Below are 24856 nucleotides of genomic sequence, written 5' to 3' on the forward strand. Positions count from 1 at the left end.
CTGAACGATTTTTAGCCTAGTGATATTCCCCACCATCATTGTCCATACACACTGGACGAAATTGCCCAGTGTGTACAGACCTTTAGTATTAAAATTCAGTGCGTGAGTACACAAACATTGTATCATTTTGTATCATGTTTTGAAACCTTGTTTCGTGCACAAATAAAATCTATTTGTGTATATTTCATGTGTTTGATGTGTTTATACAACATTATACAACAAAAGGCACTCTGTATTAACACATGGATCCCATCCTCAAGATACCTCATTGAAATATAAAAACATTCTGAAATACGGAATATTCCGTTATTCGAAATGTTTCTGGTTCCGAGCATTTTGGATAAGGGATAATCAACCTGAATGACCTGGATAATGAATACAAATAGGCAGATCAGGGGAGTACGATAAGTATTTATTCTTGACAAACGTAAAATAAAATTACCAACTATGTTCAGGGGTGACCAGTAGGAGGATCATGACGAGCCAACAGCAACGCAGGCATTAGAAGAAGAAAAAAATTGTAAAAAATATTACATTTTTCGTTTAAAAACAAAAACGTTCTCTTCTTGTGTACACACCGAACATTCTCTTTACTAGAGGAACTTTGTGAAAATAATTATTTAAAAATAAACTGACAGATCTACATGACACCTTCAGAAACGCGCCGGAGTCACTGCTTGGTATACACAGCAGCAGGGATGTCTCATATCCTATGTCTTGTGTCTATCCACGGAGTTACATCATCATTCGGAGAGGTGCCAGTGTTTCACAGCCTCTAGACCTTCATTAGTACTGCACGAAGAGCTCTCTCAGGACTGGTGAATGGCAAGCTCTGTGCATCCCTGTCTCATTCACTCGCAGCCTGGGGCATGGAAACGGTTACATAACCATGTCAGACACAGCGTTAAAGGGCCATTGACACCTCTCTGTAGCATGTGTTTGGATGCGGAGTGGGCAGGATTTGTTTATATTCATTTTGTTATTAACAGGATGACACAGAGCATATTTCCACTAAGTTTTAGTAGTATGTATGAATCCTGGGTAACGGCACAGTTTACTGTAGAAAAATACGCTTGTAAGGGTCTACCTTTTGTCAATGTGGAACTTTTGGTTTCGGCCCAGACATTGTGTGTCTGCTGACCGGTTATCGGAACTGGGCATGCCAAAGGCACCGCATGTTACCACCGGGACTTGTGGGAGTGTCACGGGCTGGTGGGTGTAGCTCGGTGTGATTCCAAGTGGTGCACGTGGGGATGGAGAGACAGTTAACTGGGCCAGCATGGGGCAACACTGACCGTTGCAGCAGCCGGTGCAGAATGAATAGGACACACTGGTTTCTGGTTGCAGACGCACAATCCCCTTCATTAGTTAACATGGATAAGCACATTAACATAAAGTAGTAAAACAGGCTCCGCAGATGCCAGCAATGACCGTCACTGTGTGCAGCTCCAAACCAGACCACAAGGGTCTTCATTAATAAGTGCAGACAGACATAGGCTTTCATTATTACACTATAATGCTAAGAATCGTCATTGGTTCATATAGGACCCACTGCACTTTATACCATGTTCCTGGAGAAGCCCCCATGTTACTTTACAGCCGCCATTTATTCCAATATCCTTGTGTTTCAGCAGAACTTTTTGACAATGACACATTGTATTATATCGGGCAGTATCAATTCATTTGTGTTTGGAATATATACTTTTATATTCTCTAACAAACTGTTTTACAAGAACCACCTGGCCGCCGGTGAGCGGGTAACTGTGCCTGGGAACAGTAGGGTCTGGTATAGGGGGAGTGGCCGGACGAGGCACACTTTCCCATCACACTTCTCTACATTCCCCTTATGATAATCATATGAAATTTGGCATTTACTACACCTGTGGTTCTCAAGGGTAGGGGTGACTGGGTCAAGCCTAATTAAGGTCGACATGCATTGGGTCAACCACTGAAGGTCGACAGGGCTCAGGTCGATACCTAAAATAGGTTGACATGGCTAAGGTCGACAGGTTTGGAAGGTGGACACAAGCATTAAGTCGACAGTCAAAATGTCGTCATGGGTATTGAAAGATTTTTATTTGTCCTGAATGTTGACATAGTTGACAGACACCGTCTTGTAGTGTACCGCTTGCACTTTTCATACTTTGGGCACAGTGCCTCGCTGCGGCCCATATCAGCTTTAAAAAACATGAAAAACTCATGTCGACCTTTTCACTGTCCACCTAATACTTTCTGATGGTCAGCATAATGACTGCTGGTACACTGACAGCGGGGCGAGCGCAAAGAAGCCCCTTGCGGGCTCACACGTTGCGGGCATGGTGGCTTGCTGAGCTCGCCACAGGTTCTGTTCTTCCTCTATGGAGGTCGTGGAGAATAGCCCTGTAAGTCGGGATCCCAACTGTGGGCTATTTAACGGTATACTGACTGACTGACATCGGAATCCCAACTGTCGGACTGTCATCCGGCACCCAGCACCAAACACAGGTCACGTTTTCCAGGTCACCCGCAAGTGCGCTGTGTGTCACCAGCTGTCAATTTTTAAAAATCCACAGGTGACCTGGAAAACATGACCAGCGTTAGGGTCCCGAGGACCGAGTTTCAGGACCAGAGTAATATACCATAAACAGTGCCTGCATCAATTATCCACATCGTGTGCTATTGCGGACGATAACTGATCACTTATGGCAGCAAATGGGTTAACAAGGACTTTTTTTTAAGCAAAGTTGGACGTGGCTCTACCTTTACATAAAACGAATAGGAAGTTTTTTCCCCCCTTTTACTTTCTTCAGTCTGTTTTCAAAACCCTGAGGCAAATGGTTAACCTATTTCTTCATAACCAGCGCCCGCCTACCACCGCCTTTCCATCAACACCAGGGACGTCTCTCATGGCAAAAGAGTGGTGGAGCTCCGAAGGGGGGGGGGGGAGCAGGATAGTGGAGAATAGAGAGGACTCATGTAGTGGGAGTTGGGGAAAGCAGAACTTGTGAGCAACACAGCCTGATGAATCAGGGCTGCTGAAAAGCTTAAACATGTACAAAAAATGTCAGATATGAACGCGGAGCGGTGAGCAGCATATGGGAGACACATCCGGGATGAGCAAACACTAGGATTTCTTTCCGAAACAAGCCTCTAATCACCTTCCACCGCAGCTCAGCCTTACTATATTAGCTTGGCAATTCCTCAGGAGAGACAACACAGTCATTACTGAACTCTTTCACAATAGCAATTTCAGGGAAATGGGAAACGGCACAGGCCCGGGTTTTGTGAATGAACAACATTTCCCAAGTGCGGCTGCTTCCATAATGTCATGCAGGCGCTGCTGAAGGCGCAGAGTCTTCAATCCTTCTGTGCTGTAGTAAACGGTCAACCGCATTGCTGGCCTGGCCTGTTTGTCAGAAGCCTCCTGCTACAGCAGGCTTGTCCAACCTGCGGCCCTCCAGCTGTTGTGAAACTACAAGTCCCATCATGCCTTGCCACAGTTCTGCTATTAGATAATGCTAAAACTATGGCAAGGCATGCTGGGATGTGTAGTTTCAAAACAGCTGGAGGGCCGCAGGTTGGACATGCCTGCGCTACAGTTACAGCATGGACATGACATTGCGGTATCTCGCGCGCACTCTCAAGATCCGTACGCGCTGTATGAAAAGCAGCACCGCCGATAGAAGTAGCGATATTGGCGGTGCAACGAAAATAAACGACCTGCAGGTAAACACTGAATGACATAGTTAATAAGATCGTTCAGTGCAGTCACCAGGATCAGAGGGTTCCGGAGGAACTGGGTCATCTGCTTAGCCAGCGGCGCCCACCATATATGAATTTGTTTTTATTTGGGGGGGGGGGGGGTTCGGGGGTGCACAGTGTATTTCTTTCCTCTGGCCAGCAGAACTTACGCCACTGAAGGTGATAGGCTGGATCCCTGCATGATGCTGCTGCCCACAATCGCAATGGTTTTCTATGGCTGAAACGGGTTCAATGTGAAATGTACAAAACCAGTAATCAACCGCTAATTTACCATTTACAACATGCAATGTGAAAGGGGTTCAACTTGCTCCGACCCGTTTCAAATACCGGGTCTAAGCAGGTTTTGCAATGTGAAAGCAGTATTACTGGCCAAAAACTGGTATGTTCAAGGGAAGGTGCAAAAATGTAATGATAGATGGGACGCGAGTCAAGTTCATATACTTGTCCTCTATGTATCAAACCAAATATAAGCACGTAACAGAAAAGTGCTACTGCAAGTTATTATTCAGAAATATATGGAGTTGGTAGATTGTGAGCTCATGCGAGCTGGATCCTTCTCGCCTTTGTCCTCTCTATATAATTATGCTAATTGCACACTGTAATTATGTATTTATGTGAAGTTGTGAACTTGTTTGTATCAGTCTACACTTATGTAACTCGCTTCCTGTATACAGCACTATGGAACATTATGGTGCATTATGAATGAAAGACGATGAGAACAAATGTAAGCTCTCACGAGCAGGGCCCTCTCTCCTTATGTGTTTTTCTTACTATATATAAATATATATATACCATCCAGCAAATTATAGTACAATAAAAAATGACACTTATAATAAAATAAATCAATAATAATATTTCCTTCAAATGTCCAATATCAGCATCTGATCACATAAGACGCAGGATCCATTTTTGCAGTAAAACTGTTTATTCAAAAAACATAACGCGTATATGTGTTGTTAGGCACCAAAGAACCCTTGTGGCCCCATATACTGTAAATGATAATTATCATAACGTCCCTTCACCTTACACAGAACTTGTACATTTCCAGCTTACATCTGCCCGATCCAAAAAGCCCACATCATATGTTCCCATGGTATTCGGGGAGCTAGGATTATTGGTATCATTTTGTTGGGCAGTTAAACTGGGTTCACATTAGACGATATGTGTACCCAGAGATGCCGTGCGAGACGGGAAGTGGCGGGGGTGCAGACATCTGCAACTGAATGCACACTTGCCGTCACCATGAGTAATGGCGGCTCCATAGGTGAGGCTGCAGCGCAGTTTAAATTCAAATAGGGGAGACTCACCAACCACCAGTGAGTTCATTTGGAATGGCAGTTAAGGTGCCCATACACTAGTAAGATTTATCTTCAGATCTGGCTGGTTGGTACAAAAACATGGTTATGGATGAGTGACAGTTTTCCAGCATTTCCAAATAAATGGTCAACTGTCATTTGCTCTCATCCATAACCATGTTTTTGTTCCAACCAGCCAGATCTGAAGATAAATCTGCATGTGTATGGCCACCCCCGCTGCAATATTAAGATTTCCCCCCTAGCCCTGTCAGTCATTAATTACCGGCTTGGCCATTCTGCTCACACACAAACTTCATTACGGGGTCTCCCTATATGACAGCCAAGAAGGACATAGCACATATAGGTCATTCTACGATCTGCGATGGGGGTAAGGGTGTAGTCCTCTATTGAACTTTACTTTTTAACACTGTTTGCAAGGAACCATTGGGTAAGACGGAAGTGGTCATTCACTATCAAGGTTCAGATGTGAGTGATGTTGTGGTTAGTGTGTCTTTAAATACCTTTATTTTCCCCGTTTTGAGACATATTTTTATTTTTAAGGGGCATTCTGGATTAAATGGACACGGTTTAAAAACAAGAGCCTCCAGAATGCCTATATATTCTCTGTACAGCGCCGTGGAATCAGTGAGCGCTATATAAAGAATGTTGTTATCGGAGACAAAAAAAGCTGCGCTCTAGAAGCGTGGTTATCCTGGCAGTGAGAGAGTTAACCCGCAGCAGCTCTCAATGAACCGCTTATCAGTCATTTCCTGTCCAGGCCTCTCCTTCTGTCCAATGGTTAATCATTCATCCTTTGTTGCAGGAGTTTATCAAGCAGATAAAATGTGCAAACGCCCTGCCAAGTTAGGAAGCAGCCTGTGAGCGGAGCAGTATGCCCTGGACTAACCGTACACATCCCAGCTCACACCTAACATATTGTACCCTTCCCTAACAATGTCACCCCCTTCACGCCAGCACCGCAGGATCAACACCCTGACAAGCGGCAGGAAGAGAAAGTAAATAATGTTTGTGAAAGATAAAGTAGAACGAGCAGGGATCGATACTCTATCCAGTCACTTCCATGCAGCCGACCGGATATATGGGCAGTGCTCAGTGTATCTGGATAGAAATGATACCAATATACAGGACTGCCATTAGAATTGTGATAAAATAGGCAGGGCCCTCCTTCCTGCTCAAGAACCGGACATGCTTGGTAAGAACTCCGGTAGTGGTGGCCGCAATAGATCTCTACACGGCTTTAAAAGGAAATGTAAACTTTGTTTATGACCAAACTTTGTGTATAGACTTCAGTCCTAAGTCCCCTTTTCAGCCTGGGACTGGAGTCCTGGCAGCTCCCCTCCCCCCAATGGTGGCCCAATCCATGAGGGTGTCCTATGAGTGGTCGACAGTTGGGTTCCCTGTGGACACAATGCTGATGGCAAAATCCCAACCGTTCAACTGCTCGACAGTGGCAATACCACTGACTGTATTCTCCCTCGTGGGGGTCTATGCATGTGTTGAGCGCAGCAAAGCTAACCACCGTGCAACCATGCTGCCAGTGTATATAGACAATGGTTGACATGGGCCTGTATCATACTTGCCTATACTTCATGTTCACTCTTTGGGAGAAGCCTGGAGAGGAGATGAAGTCAGGTGACGATGGGACAAGGCCTGGACTGGACACATTATAAAGGCCCTTCTTCCCCTTTGGTAATATGCAGATATTCCGGCATATTTAATAATAGGGTGGGGCTAACAGGACTCAATTACTAGAGCTGCATAATTAAGCCTTGCCCCATCTATGGTAACAGCAAACTCCCCTTATTATTCTCCTGATTCTTCCAACTTCACTAGGAAGTGAGTGGGGGTGAAGCACAGGAGCGCTGCCGACCAGTGGCGGCTCCAGAGGAAGGGCTGCAGCACAGTTCAAATTCAAATAGGGGAGCCACACCCACTGACAGTGAGAGCAGTTTGGAATGGCAGTTGCTGGGCCTTCGCTATTTGAATTTTGAACTGCAGTGTAGCCAAAACCTCTGGATTTTTCCCTGGTGCCATCTCTTCCAGGGGACTACCCTGTCAGTAACTAGGACAGTGGACACATAATGCCTGTATACTGTGGTACCATTCTGTTACTTCTAGTACCGCTTCAATTGTAACGCACTAACATTCTCCATACCAACACTTCCACATTTCCATTTCAATCATTGTAGATAGATAAATATGTAAATGTTTTCTTATGCAAACAGGATAATGGCGCTGCGCTTGTGTACCTTGGATTGCACTGATAACGTACACTTGTGCATCTGTAATTGGGAGGATCCTGTGCACAGGCAAGCTGAATGAAGGTCGTTGTTCAGTTAGCATTGGCATAGCCACACCAACCTGATCTGACAAATGGAATATTCTGAGCAAGGGAAAGGACAGTCTGCGCAGTATAGAATGCACTATATTGAGACTGAGCATTGAAAAAAAGAATAGTCCTCCAATCGCACAAGTTCTCTGCTGCCATATACAGGTTGTGAGCTACATTGGTTTCCAGCATTACAGAAGGTCTGGCTGGCAGTACAGGGGTGTGGCATTATGTTTGCTAGGTGGTAGGGCAGCTCTCTAGAACTTGTAGTTAAAGGGAAACTGTCACTTTTATACTGACAATACAGTTTTTTTTAAACAAGACAGCCATGAGACACTATGGATTCCCATACATTATAACACAACGGCCGGTGTGAGAGCCAATCCGCAGATAACTAAAACCCTGCACCTTTCAAAAAACCCTGCAGTTCCTTTTGGCCACCTGGGGTGTCGCTATCTGCTGTGGTGCTTCTAGCACTCTCTGGTTTGTATTTTAGTGCTGAAATACAGACAAAATTGTGCTCTAACAGCTGCCATATACGTGAAGCTTGGACAGGTACAGGTAGAGACATGCATACGCACAGAATAATGGTCCCTTGTGAATGCCACCATAGTACCAGATTACTGACACACAAACACAATACAAGTGACTGGCAAGGAATTCTCTATAGCTAGGACAATGGAAGGCTTGTTTTCCAACATGGTACATTTGGTAGAACACTTGTTGTTATGGGATTCGGTATCAGCCAATCAGCTCCTAACTGCCATGTTACAGGCTGTGTTTGAAAAATGACATGTAGGAGCCTCTCCTAGGCTTAGTATGTAGACCCCTTTGTTACACATTAGAACCAATCTATTTGGCACCTGGTAAAGGCCCCCATACACTAGAACGATATGGCCCTTTTTCCCAAACTTTCGACCAATCGTGTGAAAAGAGTCATATCGTGTGTCATTGACTTCCGACTGGATGCGCGGTTTCATGAGCATCGGATCCAGAGATTGCCATGGCTGCCACAAGGATTTGTTGTATACTGGGGCAGTGAATGGTATCGCATACGAACATCGCATGCAAAAAAAAGGAACGCATACGGTACTCGTGGGAACCCTGCGAGGAGTTGACGAGGTACCCCATGCACGGCTGAATGTGATACCTCAACTTAGTCTATGGGGGCCTTTACACAAATAGAGATCATATTCTGAAGATGGTGCGTATTAGGGGCCCCATTTAAGCGGTCGCTGTACTGCTTATGCCATCTATAGCTGGTAATAACGGCCTACATTGGCGGCATAGGGGACCCGGCACTGTCCAGTCCCCACCGGGTGATGTGTAATGCACAGACTGTCCAACTCGCATGCACATGACACAGCGGCCCGCCGCTGGCAGCACCGGAGCGGCGGCTGACGTGGGAAGAAAGACGTGGCTGGGCCTTGCCGGTGGCATAAGTAATGTTAAATACCAACGGCATATTAGTATCACTGCTAAACAAAATATGCCGCTTCTACTAAGCATCGTTACTTATAATAACAAGACGGGGGAAACCGGCTTCCTAAGTATGGGTTAAAGTAACCCAGAACCTACACACAGTGGTGGGAGGACATATTGCGTGCCGGAACCAGTGACGTCACTGTCCAACTCATACCTCCGAGATGTCACTAGTTACATGCAATTGAATATATGCTTCAGCCCATTAGGTGCGAATGTATAAAGGGAGACGAGGGTCCTTTCTGGAAAATAAGACCATCACCCCCCCCCCCCAAATGCATTGCAGCACAGGATTTTAGTCACGGCAGGAAATCCAGAAATGGTTAACGAAACAAATAAAAGATGAATCAAAAGACTGACCCACAAGCAGAAACATATGAGCAAGTAATCAGATGGGGGAGAACATCCACCCACACATGTGTAGCCAGGCTGCGCTCAGCCTCACAGCAGCTGCTGGGTTTTCAGGAACTGTATAACAGGCTGAGACTACTGACTCAGTGCAAACACTCACTACCGCCTCTCTCCCCCTGCCATCGCCAAGGCTTCAGTATTCAGCCAGCCGCCCCCAGCACTGGAAGTCATGCAACCAGCAAGACCACAGGAACGGAAAACAGGAAATGAAATCTCCCACTAGAAAACTAAACCCACAGAACAGTCTACAGATCAGGAACGTCAGATTTACTTCCACTGAATACTCCGCTATTCTTACAACAAAATGACCAATAGAATACTTAAGAATGTAGTATGTGTTTAGGGGTCTTCAAACCTCAAAATGAGTGCTTCCGAACAGATCAGCGCTATCGATGATGATGCTGCTGCAGTCGCCGTCGTATAAGCAGCAGCGATAGCACCTGGTTCCACATCTGAATCAAGCCTATTGTGCGATATCCAGGCTGATCAGACAATTCTCAGCTGGTTGGTCTGATTATTGCATGGTACAGATTGAATCACCAACCGCCGCCATCCGCAAGAAGGGGGCGCGCTCGCGTGTTCGGACGGAGACCTCCGCAGCTCCCCCGATGCCCAAAGGAGCTACCCCCAGCTCCTCTCTAACCCTGCCAGTCTCCCTGATGCGGAGACGGGCAGGGAAAGTGCTCCCCGCCGCTGTGTTGACGGGGATGCACGTGCGTGTGAGACTCTTGCGCGTCCCTGTCAGATAGCAAGCTAAGGGAATCTGGCAACTTCCAGCGCTGGCTGAGTGGCGCTCCATCTGTATGTACAGTATGCTGCACCACAGAGCGCTGCTAGACATTGGTCTGACCCGATATTGTATACAATGTGTCCAGCAATCTGCATGGAAATTGGCCACTTCAACAATCCAGCACAGTTCTGTCTGTATCTCAATAGTGAGATACAACCCAGACTGTGCTAGAGGCACCAAATCAGAGTGCGACAACCCAGGAAGCAAAGAGGGTTTTGAAAGGTGCAGGGTGCTAGAACGAACTCTATTTTAGCTGAATAACATGGATCGTTCCTCTTATCACTCAGATGCAAACCTAGTGTAAGAATTCTAAAGGCCTCACAAATGTCTCATGCCTCAATTATGTCATCATTTCCTAGTCCATTTTATAGGAAGCAATGTCATTGATATTGGTTCAGACTACAAAATTGCTGCCTGTCGACAAAGGCTACAATTTTAGACTCCAGTAAATATGCAAAACCCAGCCTCACATACGGATGTTGCGCCAAGAACTCATCGATGACTCTTCAATGCTGTGACATTTAAAACTCTTAATCAAAGCCCAAAGAAATTCCTAATATGGTGAGAAAGAATGTTAACATTTCCTGAACAACAAGGCTAAATAGCACACAGCATTTCCCTTGGGCCTTAAGTTAAGCAGTCTATGAAACTGCAGTCTGGTAGCAGCCATCGGCATCACAAAGAACAGGAGGTATTTCATGCTACGTATACAACACAAAGAATAAAATGACATAGTAAAGACCGCAGAAAGAGACAATAATCAAACACTTCCGGCGCGGAGTATAAACACAAATGTCGGATCAAAGGCTGACAAGCAAGAGCAAGCATAACCAACTAGAAAAGGTTTTCCAACAAGTCTGCATTTTTTGAGTTGACCATATTTTGGTTGCCCTCCAAATACTCATGCCTGAGACAGCTGTCTCCGTTTAACTCACATTAAAGGGCTGCCCTTGATTGTAGGCAGCCATTTTTATAACAGGGTGGAAACAATTATGTAAAAGGAGGCAGTCTGACATATCTGCAAGCCAGTTTGTCATTTTAAGTTTAGGTCATAGGTCGGAATTTGGTTAGGCCTGCTCTTGAATTCCTGGTTCGTTATATTGCAGATCAGTTGGGGTACCTTTCATGGTGATCTCTATGATTACCTGGGAGGAGGCTACCGGGCTTATGTTCCGCTCTTTAACTCTTTCAGTGCCAGCTGGCCAGCCTCTAGGCAACGTGCATGTTGGCCGAGAGTACCCAGTACAACTCAAGGACATGGAATCAGGCAAACTTTATAAGTTACAAAAACAAAGGGGTTCACCATACAAAAGCCTTCTAAACAACGTAGTTGAAGGGAATAAGAGTCACTGGTTCTCTTCGAACACTAAAACCATGTTTTATATTTGTTTGCCGTGGAGCAGGTACTAAATTCAATGCCACCCTGATTTTGACAGGTCCATACAACAGCAAGGCCAACAGTCTTGGAAGGCCTACTAGACCAGCCGAACATGAACTAGAACCCAACTTGAGAACCATCGTGGAGATGCCAATTACGACCAGGCAGGTCCAGACGTTTGTGTAGCTGCTACTAGCCAGTCTATATAACTTAATAGCCCATCGGTTATAGAAGCCTGGGTAGTCTTAGTGGAAACAAAGTGTTAGCCAATTGGCCGTGCAGGAAAGTCTTGCATTACTTGAGCCCATATCATACAGTAAGTCGGCTGGATAATCTTTCTCAAGGTATGCAGGCTTTGCTGGTTCTATGTGGGCAACTGTGCCTGCAAACTCTTGCCGCTACCTGCGGATTTGGGTGCCCCCCCCCCCCCCCCCCATTGTCAAGTGTTAGTAGCTCATTTAAGAAACTGGTCTGAATTAGGCAGAGTAAACACAATATTAACAAAATGCATCTACAAACACAAAGCATACACATATTATATAGACACATTACTGTGCAAAAATGTCAGGTAGGTGTGGGAAAAAATGCTGCAAAGTAAGAATGCTTTCAAAAATAGAAAAAAAAATTAACTTTTATTATATAACAAAATACAACATGAATAAACCAATGTAAAACCTAAAATCAATATTTGGTGTTACTACCATTTGCCTTCAAAAACAGCATCAATTTGTATGGTACAATTGCCCACAGTCATGAATTTTGTAGGATTATAGTAATGTGAATGATTAAACAATCATGATAATGATAATGATCATCGCAGTAGGTTGAAACACAGGCAGTAACTGGAACAGAAACAGCTGTGTCAGAGGATGAGAAATACCCAAACTCTGCTACAAAGGTGAGGTGTGGAAGACAGTTTCACCTAACATGTCATACAATATGGCAAGACTGAGCACAGCAACAATATACAAGGTAGCTATACTTCATCAGCAGGGTCTCTCCCAGGCAAATATTTAAAAGCAGACTGGGATTTCAAGATGTGCTGTTCAAGTTCTTTTGAACAAGCACAAAGAAACAGGCAACGTTGAGGACTGTAGACACAGTGGTCAGCCAAGAAATCTCAGTTTGTCTTAGTGTATGAAGTGCAACTTAGAGCATGAATGCATCAGGCATTCTTCCCTTCGAAGTCGGAAGATGTCCAGCAGTGCCACCAGTTCAGAACTGGCAGAAACCAGGGGGACCTGAGTACATCCATCTACTGTTTGGAGAAGTCTGGCCAGAAGTGGTCTTCATGGAAGAATTGCGGCCCATTCTCCAGTTAGCCCTGCAGCCCTCCGCCTATCTCACTGCTCTGCCCCCATTCCGTGCCCATCTCCCTGAAGCGGAGACGGGCAGGGAAGCCTTCTGTCCCTGCTGCCTTACTGACTAGGACACACAAGCGAGTGAGATATCCTCTGGCCCGCCGTCCACAAACCTGCGCCAGGTAATGACATCTGGTGAGCGGGCAGGCTGGTTGACGACATGGGAACAAGGCCAAGTGACTCAACTATGCACAAAAACACGGGAATTGGGGTGCAGAAAAATGGCAGCTGGTGCTCTGGACTCATGAGTCAAATTTGGAAGTATTTGGCTATAACAGAAGCCCATTTGTTTGCTAAAGGCCTGCAGAGCGGTACAACAATGAGTGTCTACAAGCAGCAGTGAGGCATGGTACCATCATGCAATAGCAAAATGGAGGCATCTGATTGGCTCCAAGTCTATTCTGCAGCTGGATAACAACCCCAAACATGCAGACAAGATCATTTAAAACTATCGTCAGCCAAGGAGTCCTGGAAGTGAGGATATGGCCCCAACAGAGCCCAGATCTCACCATCATCCAGTCTATCTGGGATTACAGGAAGAAGTAGAAGGATCTGAGCAATCTACATCCACAGAAGATCGGGATATGGACACTATGTCGACTCAAATAAGGTTAATATACATTGGGTGTACCCCTGAAGGTTGGCAGGGCTTACTTAGGTTAACACCTGAAATAAGTCGACATGGCTGAGATCTTCAGGCTTGGAAGGTCGAAACAAGCATTAGGACAACAGTCAAAAGGTTGACATGAGTTTTTCATGTTTTTGTTTTTGTGCCGACAGAAGATCTGTGGTTACTTCTCCAAGACGTGTGGAACAACCTCGCTGCTGGGTTCCTTCAAAAACTCTGCAAGTTACCGAGAACTGCTGCTGAACTGATTGGATTTCGATATTACTTCTGTGCATTCACTTTGCATTTTGTTCATTGATAAAAAATAAACAAACAAACACTGCTATTTTTGAAAGCATTCTTACGTTGCAGAATTATTTCCACGTCTGCCTCCAATTTGCAACCATGTATACGTTTCCAGTCGGAACAAACTGGAGTATAAAATATATAAAGGTGCGCACACACTAGACGATAACCTAAATGATATGCATGATAATGACAATGACTGTTCTCGCATTTGGTCAAGTGTGAACAAACTAAGGGCCTTATTTTGGTTCACTCTTAGAGGCAAATTCCTTCTTAGATGGGTAAAACCATGTGCGCTGCAGGGGGGCAAATGTAACACGTGCAGAGAGAATTAAATTAGGGTGAGTTATTTTGTTTCTGTGCAGGGAAAATACTGGCTGCTTTATTTCTACACTGCAATATATATCTCACTTTGAAGAAAAACCCCACCCAAATCTAATTCTATCTGCACATGTTATATCTGCCCCACCTGCAGTGCACATAGTTTTACCCATCTAAGAAGGATTTTGCCTCTAAGAGTGAACCAAAATAAGGCCCTAAGTCACTGATGCGTTCTGCCACGCGTCGTCAGCAAGGCTGGGCCAGTTGTTCCCTCACCCACCCATCCGTCGCACGTGCACTTGTCAATACAAGCATTCCCACGCCGGGTCCCGATCGCGCACAACCTTGCTAGGTACACATATTGGTGGTCACACTGGTTGATTCACAAGGCTGCGAATTCGCAGCCCTGTGAGTCCACCCCCCCCCCCAAGCAAATGCCGGGCCGACCGCCCCCCTCGCAGCATGTGTTCACACGCACTGGCTGCAAATGGAGGTTTAACATAAACATCCATTCACAGACTGCGGGGGAACACCCACATCATTCGATGGTCGCCAACCATCGAATGATGTGGAAGGCACACGCACATGTAAGGTTGCTCTGAGGTAATCTTAGAAGTGTGTGGGCATTTTGAAGAAAGTGGGCGGGCAGCTGGTGATGTCAGCTGCCTGCCACTGGTGCCCGGGCGATTTCCATTGGAGCGCCTGTGAAATGCTGGGTGTTCCCATGGGCGAGTCCGCTGATCCGCCACCCCTCCCCCATGCCTACAATGTTGGCTGCGTGTACCCTGCGTCCGCGCATGCGCAGAAATGCGTCTGTACATGCGCAGATGCAAAATATCGGCCCTGTGCGATTAAACGGGCCAATGGGAACAGACCAGAATAAGGTCCATTGTCATGCGGAGGTTCTCAAACTCGGTCCTCGGGCCCCCACACAGTTCACATTTTCCAGGTCACCCAGCAGGTGCACTCATTACTCATTGACACATTTTAAAAGATTCACAGGTGGAGCTAATTATTTCCCTTCAGATTCTGTGAGGAGACCTGCAAAACATGCACTGTGTGGGGTCCTGAGGACTGAGTTTGAGAACCTGTGGTCTAATGTGTACCCAGCATGACCTCTCCTGGCTGGGTGCGTCTTGTGAAAGGACAGTGACCATAACGAATGCTGCCTAGCGCAGGGTACATGGTTTCTCCTGGCAACCTGGGGGTGACATTGTTTAAGCCAAGCCTTTAGTTATCCATGTAGAAAGTGATTGATGCTGGGCGGGGCAGTCTACTGAAAACAATGCTAATTAGCCTGTTATTCAACGCACTACTGTACAGCACTGAGTTACCTGCCACTATGTTAAACCAAAATAATCACAATTACGTCACAGACCATTACAATTGGAGAAGACTGGAGCTCCACATAATTTTTCTTAACCAGTGGCTTGGGTCAGTGGTGGCGTTACTGCGTGTGGTAACAGCACAGGCCCAATACAACTTGGGAGAAGCAGTTTGCCACCACTTAGGCATGGGCAATTGTCACTGGGGGGTGCATCTCCCTGGGGACCTAACCCAGGAGCAACGTACCAGTGATGCAAAATAAATTCATCCCAATATTTTCTTGAACTTTCAGCCTAAAAATCAATGCTGGGGGTGGGTGTATTATCTGAATATAACAAAAAAGGACCAGATGTACCAAGCTTAAAAAAGTGATAAAATGGAGAAAGATAAACAGCCAGCCAATCAGCTCCTACCTGCCATTTCAGGCTGGGTTTAAAAAAATGAGATAGGAGCTGATTGGAGAGTGATAAACAGCCAGCCAATCAGCTCCTATCTCATTTTTCAAACCCAGCCTGAAATGACAGGTAGGAGCTGATTGGCTGGCTGTTTATCACTCTCCAATTTATCACTTTTGAAGCTTTATACATCTAGCTCAAAAGCCACAATTTTTGTGACCAATGGTGGGGCCTGATCGGTCCTTCTTACACCCACCGTGATACATCACTCGGGTTCGACACAGGCAGATAAGATTTTTTCGATTTTATTTATTTTTTTTATACATCAACTTGTTCTTTTTGATCCAAGCGGGCAGGGAGGGTGAATATAATACTGTGCTGAACACAGCGAGGCATGCAGTAGACTAATACGATGTCTATGTCGACAGATTTTGACCTAAAAACTACACCACTTCCATGTTGATCTTTTGTTTGTTTCAACCTAGACCAGGTCGACCTTTTTCACGTGTCAACCTTTTGTCTGTCGACAAACAGTGGACAGACAATAGATCTTTTACTATAAATTCAAAACAAATGAATGTGAATTTCGGACTTAAAGGACAAGTAAAATATATTGATATTCACGTAACATGAAGCATAAAAAAACTGAGTACTGTAATTTAAGAATAATTCGCTCCATTGTTACAAAAAAAAAAGCCCACTGACAGTGTGTAGAAAATGGGCAAAAAGCTAAAACAGCGAAGCAAAGCATTACAAATATACCCATTCTTCACTACTGATGCAATATCAGTGGACATGATTCTGGGCCTGCCAAGCATTTCTGTTAACTAGAACAGGATCCAATCACGGATACAAAGTACTACAAAAAAATATGTCACACTATAACGCTTTCCAAATGTAATATGAACAGTAGGGAAACGAGTCTGATGTATTATTGCCAATGCAACTGGCCCAAGGGCAGAGCCGAAACTTGGATTTTGGGAACCCGAGGCAAGGCAGTAATTTGTAGAGGAGATGGGGTAGTATTATATACTTATATCCCTTAAAAGGTGTGAGTCATTTAAACCATTGTGATTCCTACGCCGGCCAGAAGTGACAATGGGGTGGGAGTGTAGGGGGGGGGGGGGGGCCTGCGGACCATGGCCCACACAAGTGAGGTGCTGGCTGGAGGCTGGGAGAGTGCGGGACAGATGTTTAACATATAGCTTCTCAGCACCCTTCAAATCTGGTGCTCGAGGCTATTGCCCTCTTAGCCGCCTCTAGTTGCGGCCCTGGCAATGGCGACTGCAAACCAGATACCCACACCCTGGCTTTCAGATGCCTTGCGTCTCCGCTCTGCTAAGGAAACCTAAAAAGCAAGAACTGAAACTGGACGAGAAACTGACCGAGTGCATGCTGCAAGGACTTTGTTTAAAGGGCCATAGTCACCTAGCAACAATACAGATAGGGGGCAGATGCACTAAGATTAAAAGTGATAAAATGGAGAGTACTAAACAGCCAGCCAATCAGCTCCTACCTGACATTTCACAGACTGTGTTTGAAAAATGCTGACATTTCACAGACTGTGTTTGAAAAATGTCAGGCAGGAGCTGATTGGCTCATTGATAAACAATGAGCCAATCAGCTCCTGCCTGACATTTTTCAAACACAGTCTATGAAATGTCAGGCAGGAGCTGATTGGCTGGCTGTTTATCACTCTCCATTTTATTACTTTTGAAGCTTAGTGCATACGGCCCAGGTTTTTTTTTTAATTCAGTAGAGTAATAAAATCATTTGCATATTGAAATTAAATGCAATTATCCCTCAGTGAGAAGAGAATACCACAACTGTAACAATAGCTTCTAAGCTTATACGGAATATTATCCGCCTTATGCAACTAGCTAAAAAACGCTGCCCCAAATTATTTCCCACTGCCGGTCTAATTTAATGTGCAAAATATTTTGCCCATTTGCTATATTTTAATAGCACAATACAGCACATAGCTGCATCTCCCTCCCCACCTGTGCTTTTATATCCAAGTGCTTGCAAACCTGCCATCATTACCACAGGCGGATGCTTTGTTTGTGTGTGGCTGACACCTCTGTGCAGAGCCTCAGAGCGGCATCTGCCCTCATTAATAAAAATGGAGAGGACCCAGGTGCCGGCTCCTCCTCCATCAGACACAAGTGCATCCATCTATACTCTATGTTCATGAATGAGCCCCTGCGCTAGTCCCAGGGCAGCCCCCTGCAGCTCTGTGCACACTGCCAGGCCTGCTGCTGCAGTCAGTGTGCTGTGTGAATGGTGGTGGACACACACGCACACACACACACAGACAGGTATTTTATGAATGGAGGAGGGGGTCACGTGACTCACAGGCCTCCCTGCTCCCATATTTCCCACATAGCTGTGTCAACAAGAAAGGGAGGAGGCATGGAGGGAGGGAGAGGCCGGGAAGGAGGGGGGGAATGGAGGAGGAGGAGGAAGGAGACAGTGAGATGGTAAAATATAGGGAAGGAGAGACACAGATGCACACTATAATATATATATATATATATATATATATATATATATATATATAAAAATGTGAGAGAGATAAGAGAGAAGGGAAGGCAAACAATGGTCAAGTATGTTAATACCAGTTCGCTTTACTTTAAAATCGATATTAAAACTCACAGTAGATGTAATAGTAACAATAATATCACCAACAGCACACAAAACCAAACTCATCAATACATTCACAGGCAAATCAGCAGCACCTGCATCCGAACAGAGGTCTAATTCAGACCAGATCGCAAAAGCCGGGAATTTACGATGTCCAGCAATCCGGTAGACCCCGGCCGGCTTGCGAATTTAATGTATACGCTCATCGCAAGTAAGGAATAGCCCTGGAATCTAGGCATATCCTACCCGACGCTGATGTCGCACACCTTCCTAGGCATGCCTAGTGTTTTTTTCTGATACGCCTGCGTTTTTTTAACCACCCCCATGAAACGTCCGGTTACCACTCCCAGGTGCTAGCAAAGAAAAAATAGTAACAGAATTTCTTTGCTAGCAGGTGTCGCGCATGCGTACTATGGGCATGCGTACTATGGGCATGCGTACTATGGGCATGCGTACTATGGGCATGCGTACTATGGGCATGCGTACTATAGGCATGCGTACTATAGGCATGCGTACTATGGGCCATATGCACGCAAAGTGTTTCTATAATCGTCCGCTGTGCAAATTCGCACAGCATTGATAATGTCTGAATCGGGCCCAGTGTTACAAGCCTCAGTCCTGGCATAAGTCGATTGACCCCAAATGCCTTTCATCATATTGGGGCAGTACGGATGGTGTAATGGTTAGCATTACTGCCTCACAGCGCTGAGGTCATGGGTTCAAACCCACCATGGCTCTAACTGTGCAGAGTTTGTATATTCTCCCTGTAATTGAGTGGGTTTCCTCCGGGTACTCTGGTTTCCTCCCACAATCCAAAAATATACTGGTAGGCCAACCCTAGAATGTCTGTGTGTGCGTGTACATGTGGTAGGGAATATAGACTGTAAGCTCCACTGGGGCAGGGACTGATGTGAATGTTCAAATAGTCTCTGTAAAGTGCTGTGGAATATGTATGCGCTATATAAGAAACTGGTAATAAATAAATTTCAAAAAATCATGTATGACTTTGTCACATACACCTACTATAAATATATTCTAACACACATACATTATATATGGTACTTGTGTACTAGCACGGCGCCCACGATATTATCACATTGCATGCCATACACCCGATGCACTGCGATGCGATGCAATTTAAAATTGTATAATCCCCCTATACGATGTTTAATTGTATAAGCACCCTAATGAGGGCTTACAATGTTAAATGCACCCCCACGCCACCCCCAGTATGAACGTAAACCCGAAGCTTGGCGAGCGCACATGTCCTCCGACCTTTTCATACCCCCACTATCCACGTCGGCGTGGAGTTGACTCTATATAGTGTGGCGAGCGCAGCGAGCCACCGAGCCCGAAGCATGGCGAGCGCAGCAAGCCCCGCGAGGGGACGCATATTACTTTACATGTATTCCGCGTCCCCTCGCGGGGGGTGGCCTCCGACCTTTTCATACCCCCCACTATCCACGTTGGCGTGGAGTTTTTATATAGTGTAACGAGCCACCGAGCCCGATGCGTGGCGAGCGCACGTGTATTACTTTACATGTATTCCACGTCCCCTCGCTGCGCTCGCCACGCTTCGGGCTCGGTGGCTCGCCACACTATATAAAATCAACTCCACGCCAACGTGGATAGTGGGGGTATGAAAAGGTCGGAGGACGCGTACCGCCGCCCCTCGCGGTCTCGCACTTCGGGTTCACGTTCATAGTGGGGGTGGCATGGGGGTGCATTTAACATTGTAAGCCCCCATTAGGGTGCTTATACAATTTAAAATCGCATCACATCGCATTGTATGGCATTGTATGCCATATACAATGCTATACAATTTTAACATTGTAAGACATCGGGGGACATCTCGTCGCATCCCATCGCATGCCTTATGGCCTGCGATGCGATAGGCGCCGTGATAGTACACAAGTACCTTATATATTTATTAGTGTTTATATGGCGCCACAAGGGAGCCGCAACGCCCAATTACAGTGTACATGAACGAATAAGCAAAATAGTGACGGATAGCTCTATACAATATGGAAGTGGTACAAGGGACAAACATCGCTGAATCAGGGGGGCAGAAAACGACGGGACTTGATGCTATCGTAGATGATTTAAGTAATACCCCTTTCACATCGCAACTAATTACCGGGTACAAGACGGTTTGACCAGGTAATTAGTGCAATGTGAAAGGGGTTACCATGTCCCGAAAATGGGTAGCAACACGGCAATATGAACTGAGTCCTTACCGGTTCATTGCCGTCTTGCTTGGCGGTGTGAACGGGTTAAACGGGTGGAGCGACCCGTTTTCCGTTCACACTATGGAGGAGGCAGCGCTTGGAGCAGTGCCAGCTTTAAGTGCTGCCTCCTCCCCCGCCCCAGATGACACGTTGACTCCCCTCCGTGCCCCCGGATGATGTCAATCCGTCAATAATGCCGGTTCGCTGTGGGGATGTGAACATCCCTAAATGCAGGTTCATGCCGGGACTGACCCGTTTCAAAGTGTGAACCTGCGTTTTACGATGTATAAGCAGTATTAGAGAAGGAAAAGAACATAAGGGAAGAGGGCCCTGCTCGTGAGAACTTACATTCTAAACGGTGCAGCAGGTGCCCAATGGACGTTTCAGCTGCAGATCAGTTTTCTTCAGGGAGATTTGAAAACTTCCCCTGAAGTAAAACGGATGTGCAGCTGAAACGGCCGTTGGGCACCTGCTGCCAATGGTGAGGATTCTTTACTTGAGTGCTGGTCTGGTGCTCTACCCTGACTCAGTGGTTTCCAAACTTTCCTGAATCAAGGCGCCCGTGATTATGAGCATTATTTTTCACGGCACCCCCAGGATGAAAAAAAAAAAAAAGTATGATGCCCATATTAATCTCTATTTGGCCCATCACCAACATGCTGCGATAGATCATTCAAATATATACTACACACATATTTGTGTGTAATACGCACACACTTTAATACAGTATACAAAGACAAGCATGCATCTACACACGGATATGTCGCTCAGATCCCTAAACAAACAGAATGGTATACAGAGAGAAATCACTTTCTAGCTTGGAGAACAATGAGACATTCTGTGTGTGTAATAGGATATGCCATTGTGAACAAGTGTGTGTAATACAGTCGTCCTTCCCACCTCTCCTCATTCCTACTAATGCATCGCCTCTCCTCCCCCTGGCTTGTTGCACCCCCTTTTACCATTATGCCCTAGTTATGCAGCCTTGCACCCCTTCTGCACGCTCCCCGAACATGTAAAAGGTATTAAATAGCCAGGGAGCAATTTATGAATGGGATCCTGCTATGCAAATGAGGACAATTCACAAAACAGCAGCACAACATGGCCGCCTGGAGAAGAGCACAGACAGCCCTCAGTGTGCTGACATTTTATCACCAGGGTACGGCACACTTATTACACACAATAGCACAAGCTACCCAGGGATTAAACAGACATATAAAGGCAATAAGGGATCAGCAGCAGAACAGAGCACAATAAAAGAATCATATTCAGTCCTGACGTTCAGGATTTTCTGTCAGAATCTGAGCTTTGGAGTCACCTCCTTAAAGCCAGTGTCCGAAGCACAGAACTCAACCTGCTTTTCCAATCACAACAACATATAAAACACCACATCAATGCAGAGTGGGAAATGCAACACAAAAAAGTTACAATGCAACAGTAATAAAACAACAAATGAAAAGAAATAAACAGCTTTACACATAATAATAACGCAAAATATAAAAACACTTCTGCTGTTTCACATAACGCTGTATAATAATTGTTCAGTATACACCATGTGTGAAGTGCACATGTTAAAAACATACACCACACTAGAATGCAACATGTCACATTGCATATTTATCTGGAGAACATAACTGCGACATGTCAATTGCATGCAACTTTTAATACGAAAGACACATGCAGCTGACGGGGCCCAGAAATTAACCATTCCTAAAGACAGCTTGAACAAATTACTATGCTGTGTATGGAGTCGGGAAGCAATGTAACATGACTGTATGAGTCACACTGCAGCCAGAGCCAAGGGAACATGCATGTATGAACATTTGCACACGCAAGGATGAACAAAAAAACACATACATGCAGTGCATTTAAAGACATATCGACAACAGATACATAAGAAATAGACATACACTAAAAAATAAAAAAATAAAAATTATATATAGATATATATATATATATATATATATATATATATATATATATATATATAGATACATATAAATAAAATTAATAGGTGAAAACATTTCTATATCTATCAGCAAACCCTACAAGCAAACCTGAATTTAATTTCCAACCAATTCACAAACACATAACTGCGTCGGAAATGTAAAACATATGAGGAACATATATGTTCTAGAATTTAAATGCAATGCCGGCGGACCTACAAACAGGCCAAATACTTCCGAAGCACCTGCAATGGTAGGGTGCAGGTAAGACCATATGGCGCACTGCTAAATTGCGTACTGCTAAATGGCGTGCTATATTTTGCACCGTTGCGAAGAATCCGAAATCAGCTCACAAGATAAAGAGCCACCAAAGCTGGTACACAATCAGGGCATGATTACAAGTTCCAGATTTCTGTGTCTGTAGTTATTTGCGTATTTTCCCAAAAATGTATTTCTCTTGGGCCCGGTTGTATGCCACCATGGGCACCCTGCTGACAGTAGTGGCACATCATTGCTTGGCCAACATCTAGGACTTATTATTATACATGGCACAAATAATTAAATCTTCTTTTAGCAATTTAGGCCAAATATCCGAATTCTATTTGGACGTTTACACAACACCCAACCATACAGAACAAAAAAAGGCGACATCACACCATTTTGCCAGTCATATCCATGCCCCGTGGTGCGCACCTTAGAGCAACAGGCGCTGGCATCACAACGAACAAGCCCTTGGCCCAACATTGCGCCGCTACCATCCAGACATACGGTAAGTGACCACCATAAAACTCCTATAGAAGAAGTCAAGAAACAGACCAGCACTGGGGCAAAACCATGGAGGCTTCGCACAGCACCTGGAACCTGGCAAGTTCTGTCCCACATGTGGATGTGACAGAGCCACTGAACCACATGCAAAACGTGTGTCACTTGCATGGTGGTTCAAGTACAATGCAAAATGTAAGACATACATAATAGTTCTGAGCATGCTGTGGGCATGTACAGAGAAATACAGTGTGCAGGAACACAGGAACACACAACACACATTGCAACAGGCAAAGGATCTGCAAAAGACTACAATGCATTCCCTGTGCAGCCAATGTCTACATGTGTGCGATAAAGTGGCACAGGCGTAGTGTGTGTGTGTGTGTGTGTATATATATATATATATATATATATATATATATATATATATATATATATATACATACATGCTTAGCTATTGTAGAGAAGTGCCAGGCCCGGGGTATAGGTAGGGGGCTATGCAGAATACAGGTGGTGCTACTCACTCTGGCTCCTGCTCGCCGCTCATGGTCGCCCCCCCTCACCGGGCACCGATCCGGAGCTGCCTGCGCACGGCCGGGGCGCTGGGAGTCTCCCGGGACAGCCGCATGGTGGTCAATGATAGGTCCCGGGTCGCGATGGCAGGGTTATCCGAGCAGGACGCCCTCCCGCAGCCAGCACACCCGAGCACACAGCGGGGAAGCGTCTCCTAGCCGGGCCAATCCTGCAGCAAGCATCCAGCAGCTAGTGCGCTGCATCCAGAGAGCGCCCCCACCTCCCTGCCTGCGCTGGCCGGGCTCTCCTCCTCCTCCCTCCACCTCCTCATTCCCCTCCTTCCACCGGGGTGGGAATAGGGAGGCTGCTCCTGTGCACACACACAGCACACACCAGCAGCGCCGAGTACATGCGGGACACATAGGGGGGGTCCCTGCTGCTGGGCATAGTCTAATGCCAGAGGAGGAGAATTAGGGGATACTAATAGAGGTACATTCACTAAAATGGGAGTTCTATTGAAGATGGGATGTTGCCCATAGCAACCAGATTCTATATAATATCTTCAATAAAGTGCAAAATAAATAAGTAGAATCTAATTGGTCTCTATGAATGGGGGATATGGTCATTTGGTCGAGCCACATTAAGTTGACAATGCATCGGGTTGACCACTGAAGGGTCGACATAGCTTATGTCAACAAATTAAATACATATCTCCCAACTGTCCCGATTTTCGTGGGAACGTCCCGTTTTTTGGGAACCCTGCCACATCCCACCCGGGGCCGCGGCGGGGAGAGAGGAGGCAGTTGGGAGTCATCTGTGAATAGACGCTGTGTCTATTCTCACAGGCAGCGGCAAAATGGGGGTGTGGCCTCGTGACAGTGATGCAATCAGTAGGCCATGCCCCAAAATTTTAGGCGCGGGCGGCCATTCTGAGCATTGGGATGTATGAAAATAGGTCGACAATGGCAAGGTCGACAGTCCAAAGATCGACATAAGTTTTA

General features: G+C 45.6%; 1 protein-coding gene across 1 annotated transcript in view; it reads right to left on the reverse strand.

The window, feature by feature from the left end:
- Nucleotides 1–24190, reverse strand: part of SPRED1 (sprouty related EVH1 domain containing 1) — a 52718-nt gene extending 28528 nt beyond the window's left edge. Inside the window, exon 1 of the mRNA XM_083167140.1 lies at nucleotides 23867–24190. Coding sequence (XP_083023266.1) covers nucleotides 23867–23889 — 23 coding nt within the window. The 5' untranslated portion in view covers nucleotides 23890–24190. The remainder of the gene's footprint in view (nucleotides 1–23866) is intronic.
- Nucleotides 24191–24856: the final 666 nt, after the last annotated feature.

Source organism: Crinia signifera, chromosome 12 (assembly GCF_055691185.1).
Source record: "Crinia signifera chromosome 12, ASM5569118v1, whole genome shotgun sequence".
In the NCBI taxonomy this organism is placed as follows: Eukaryota; Metazoa; Chordata; class Amphibia; order Anura; family Myobatrachidae; genus Crinia; species Crinia signifera.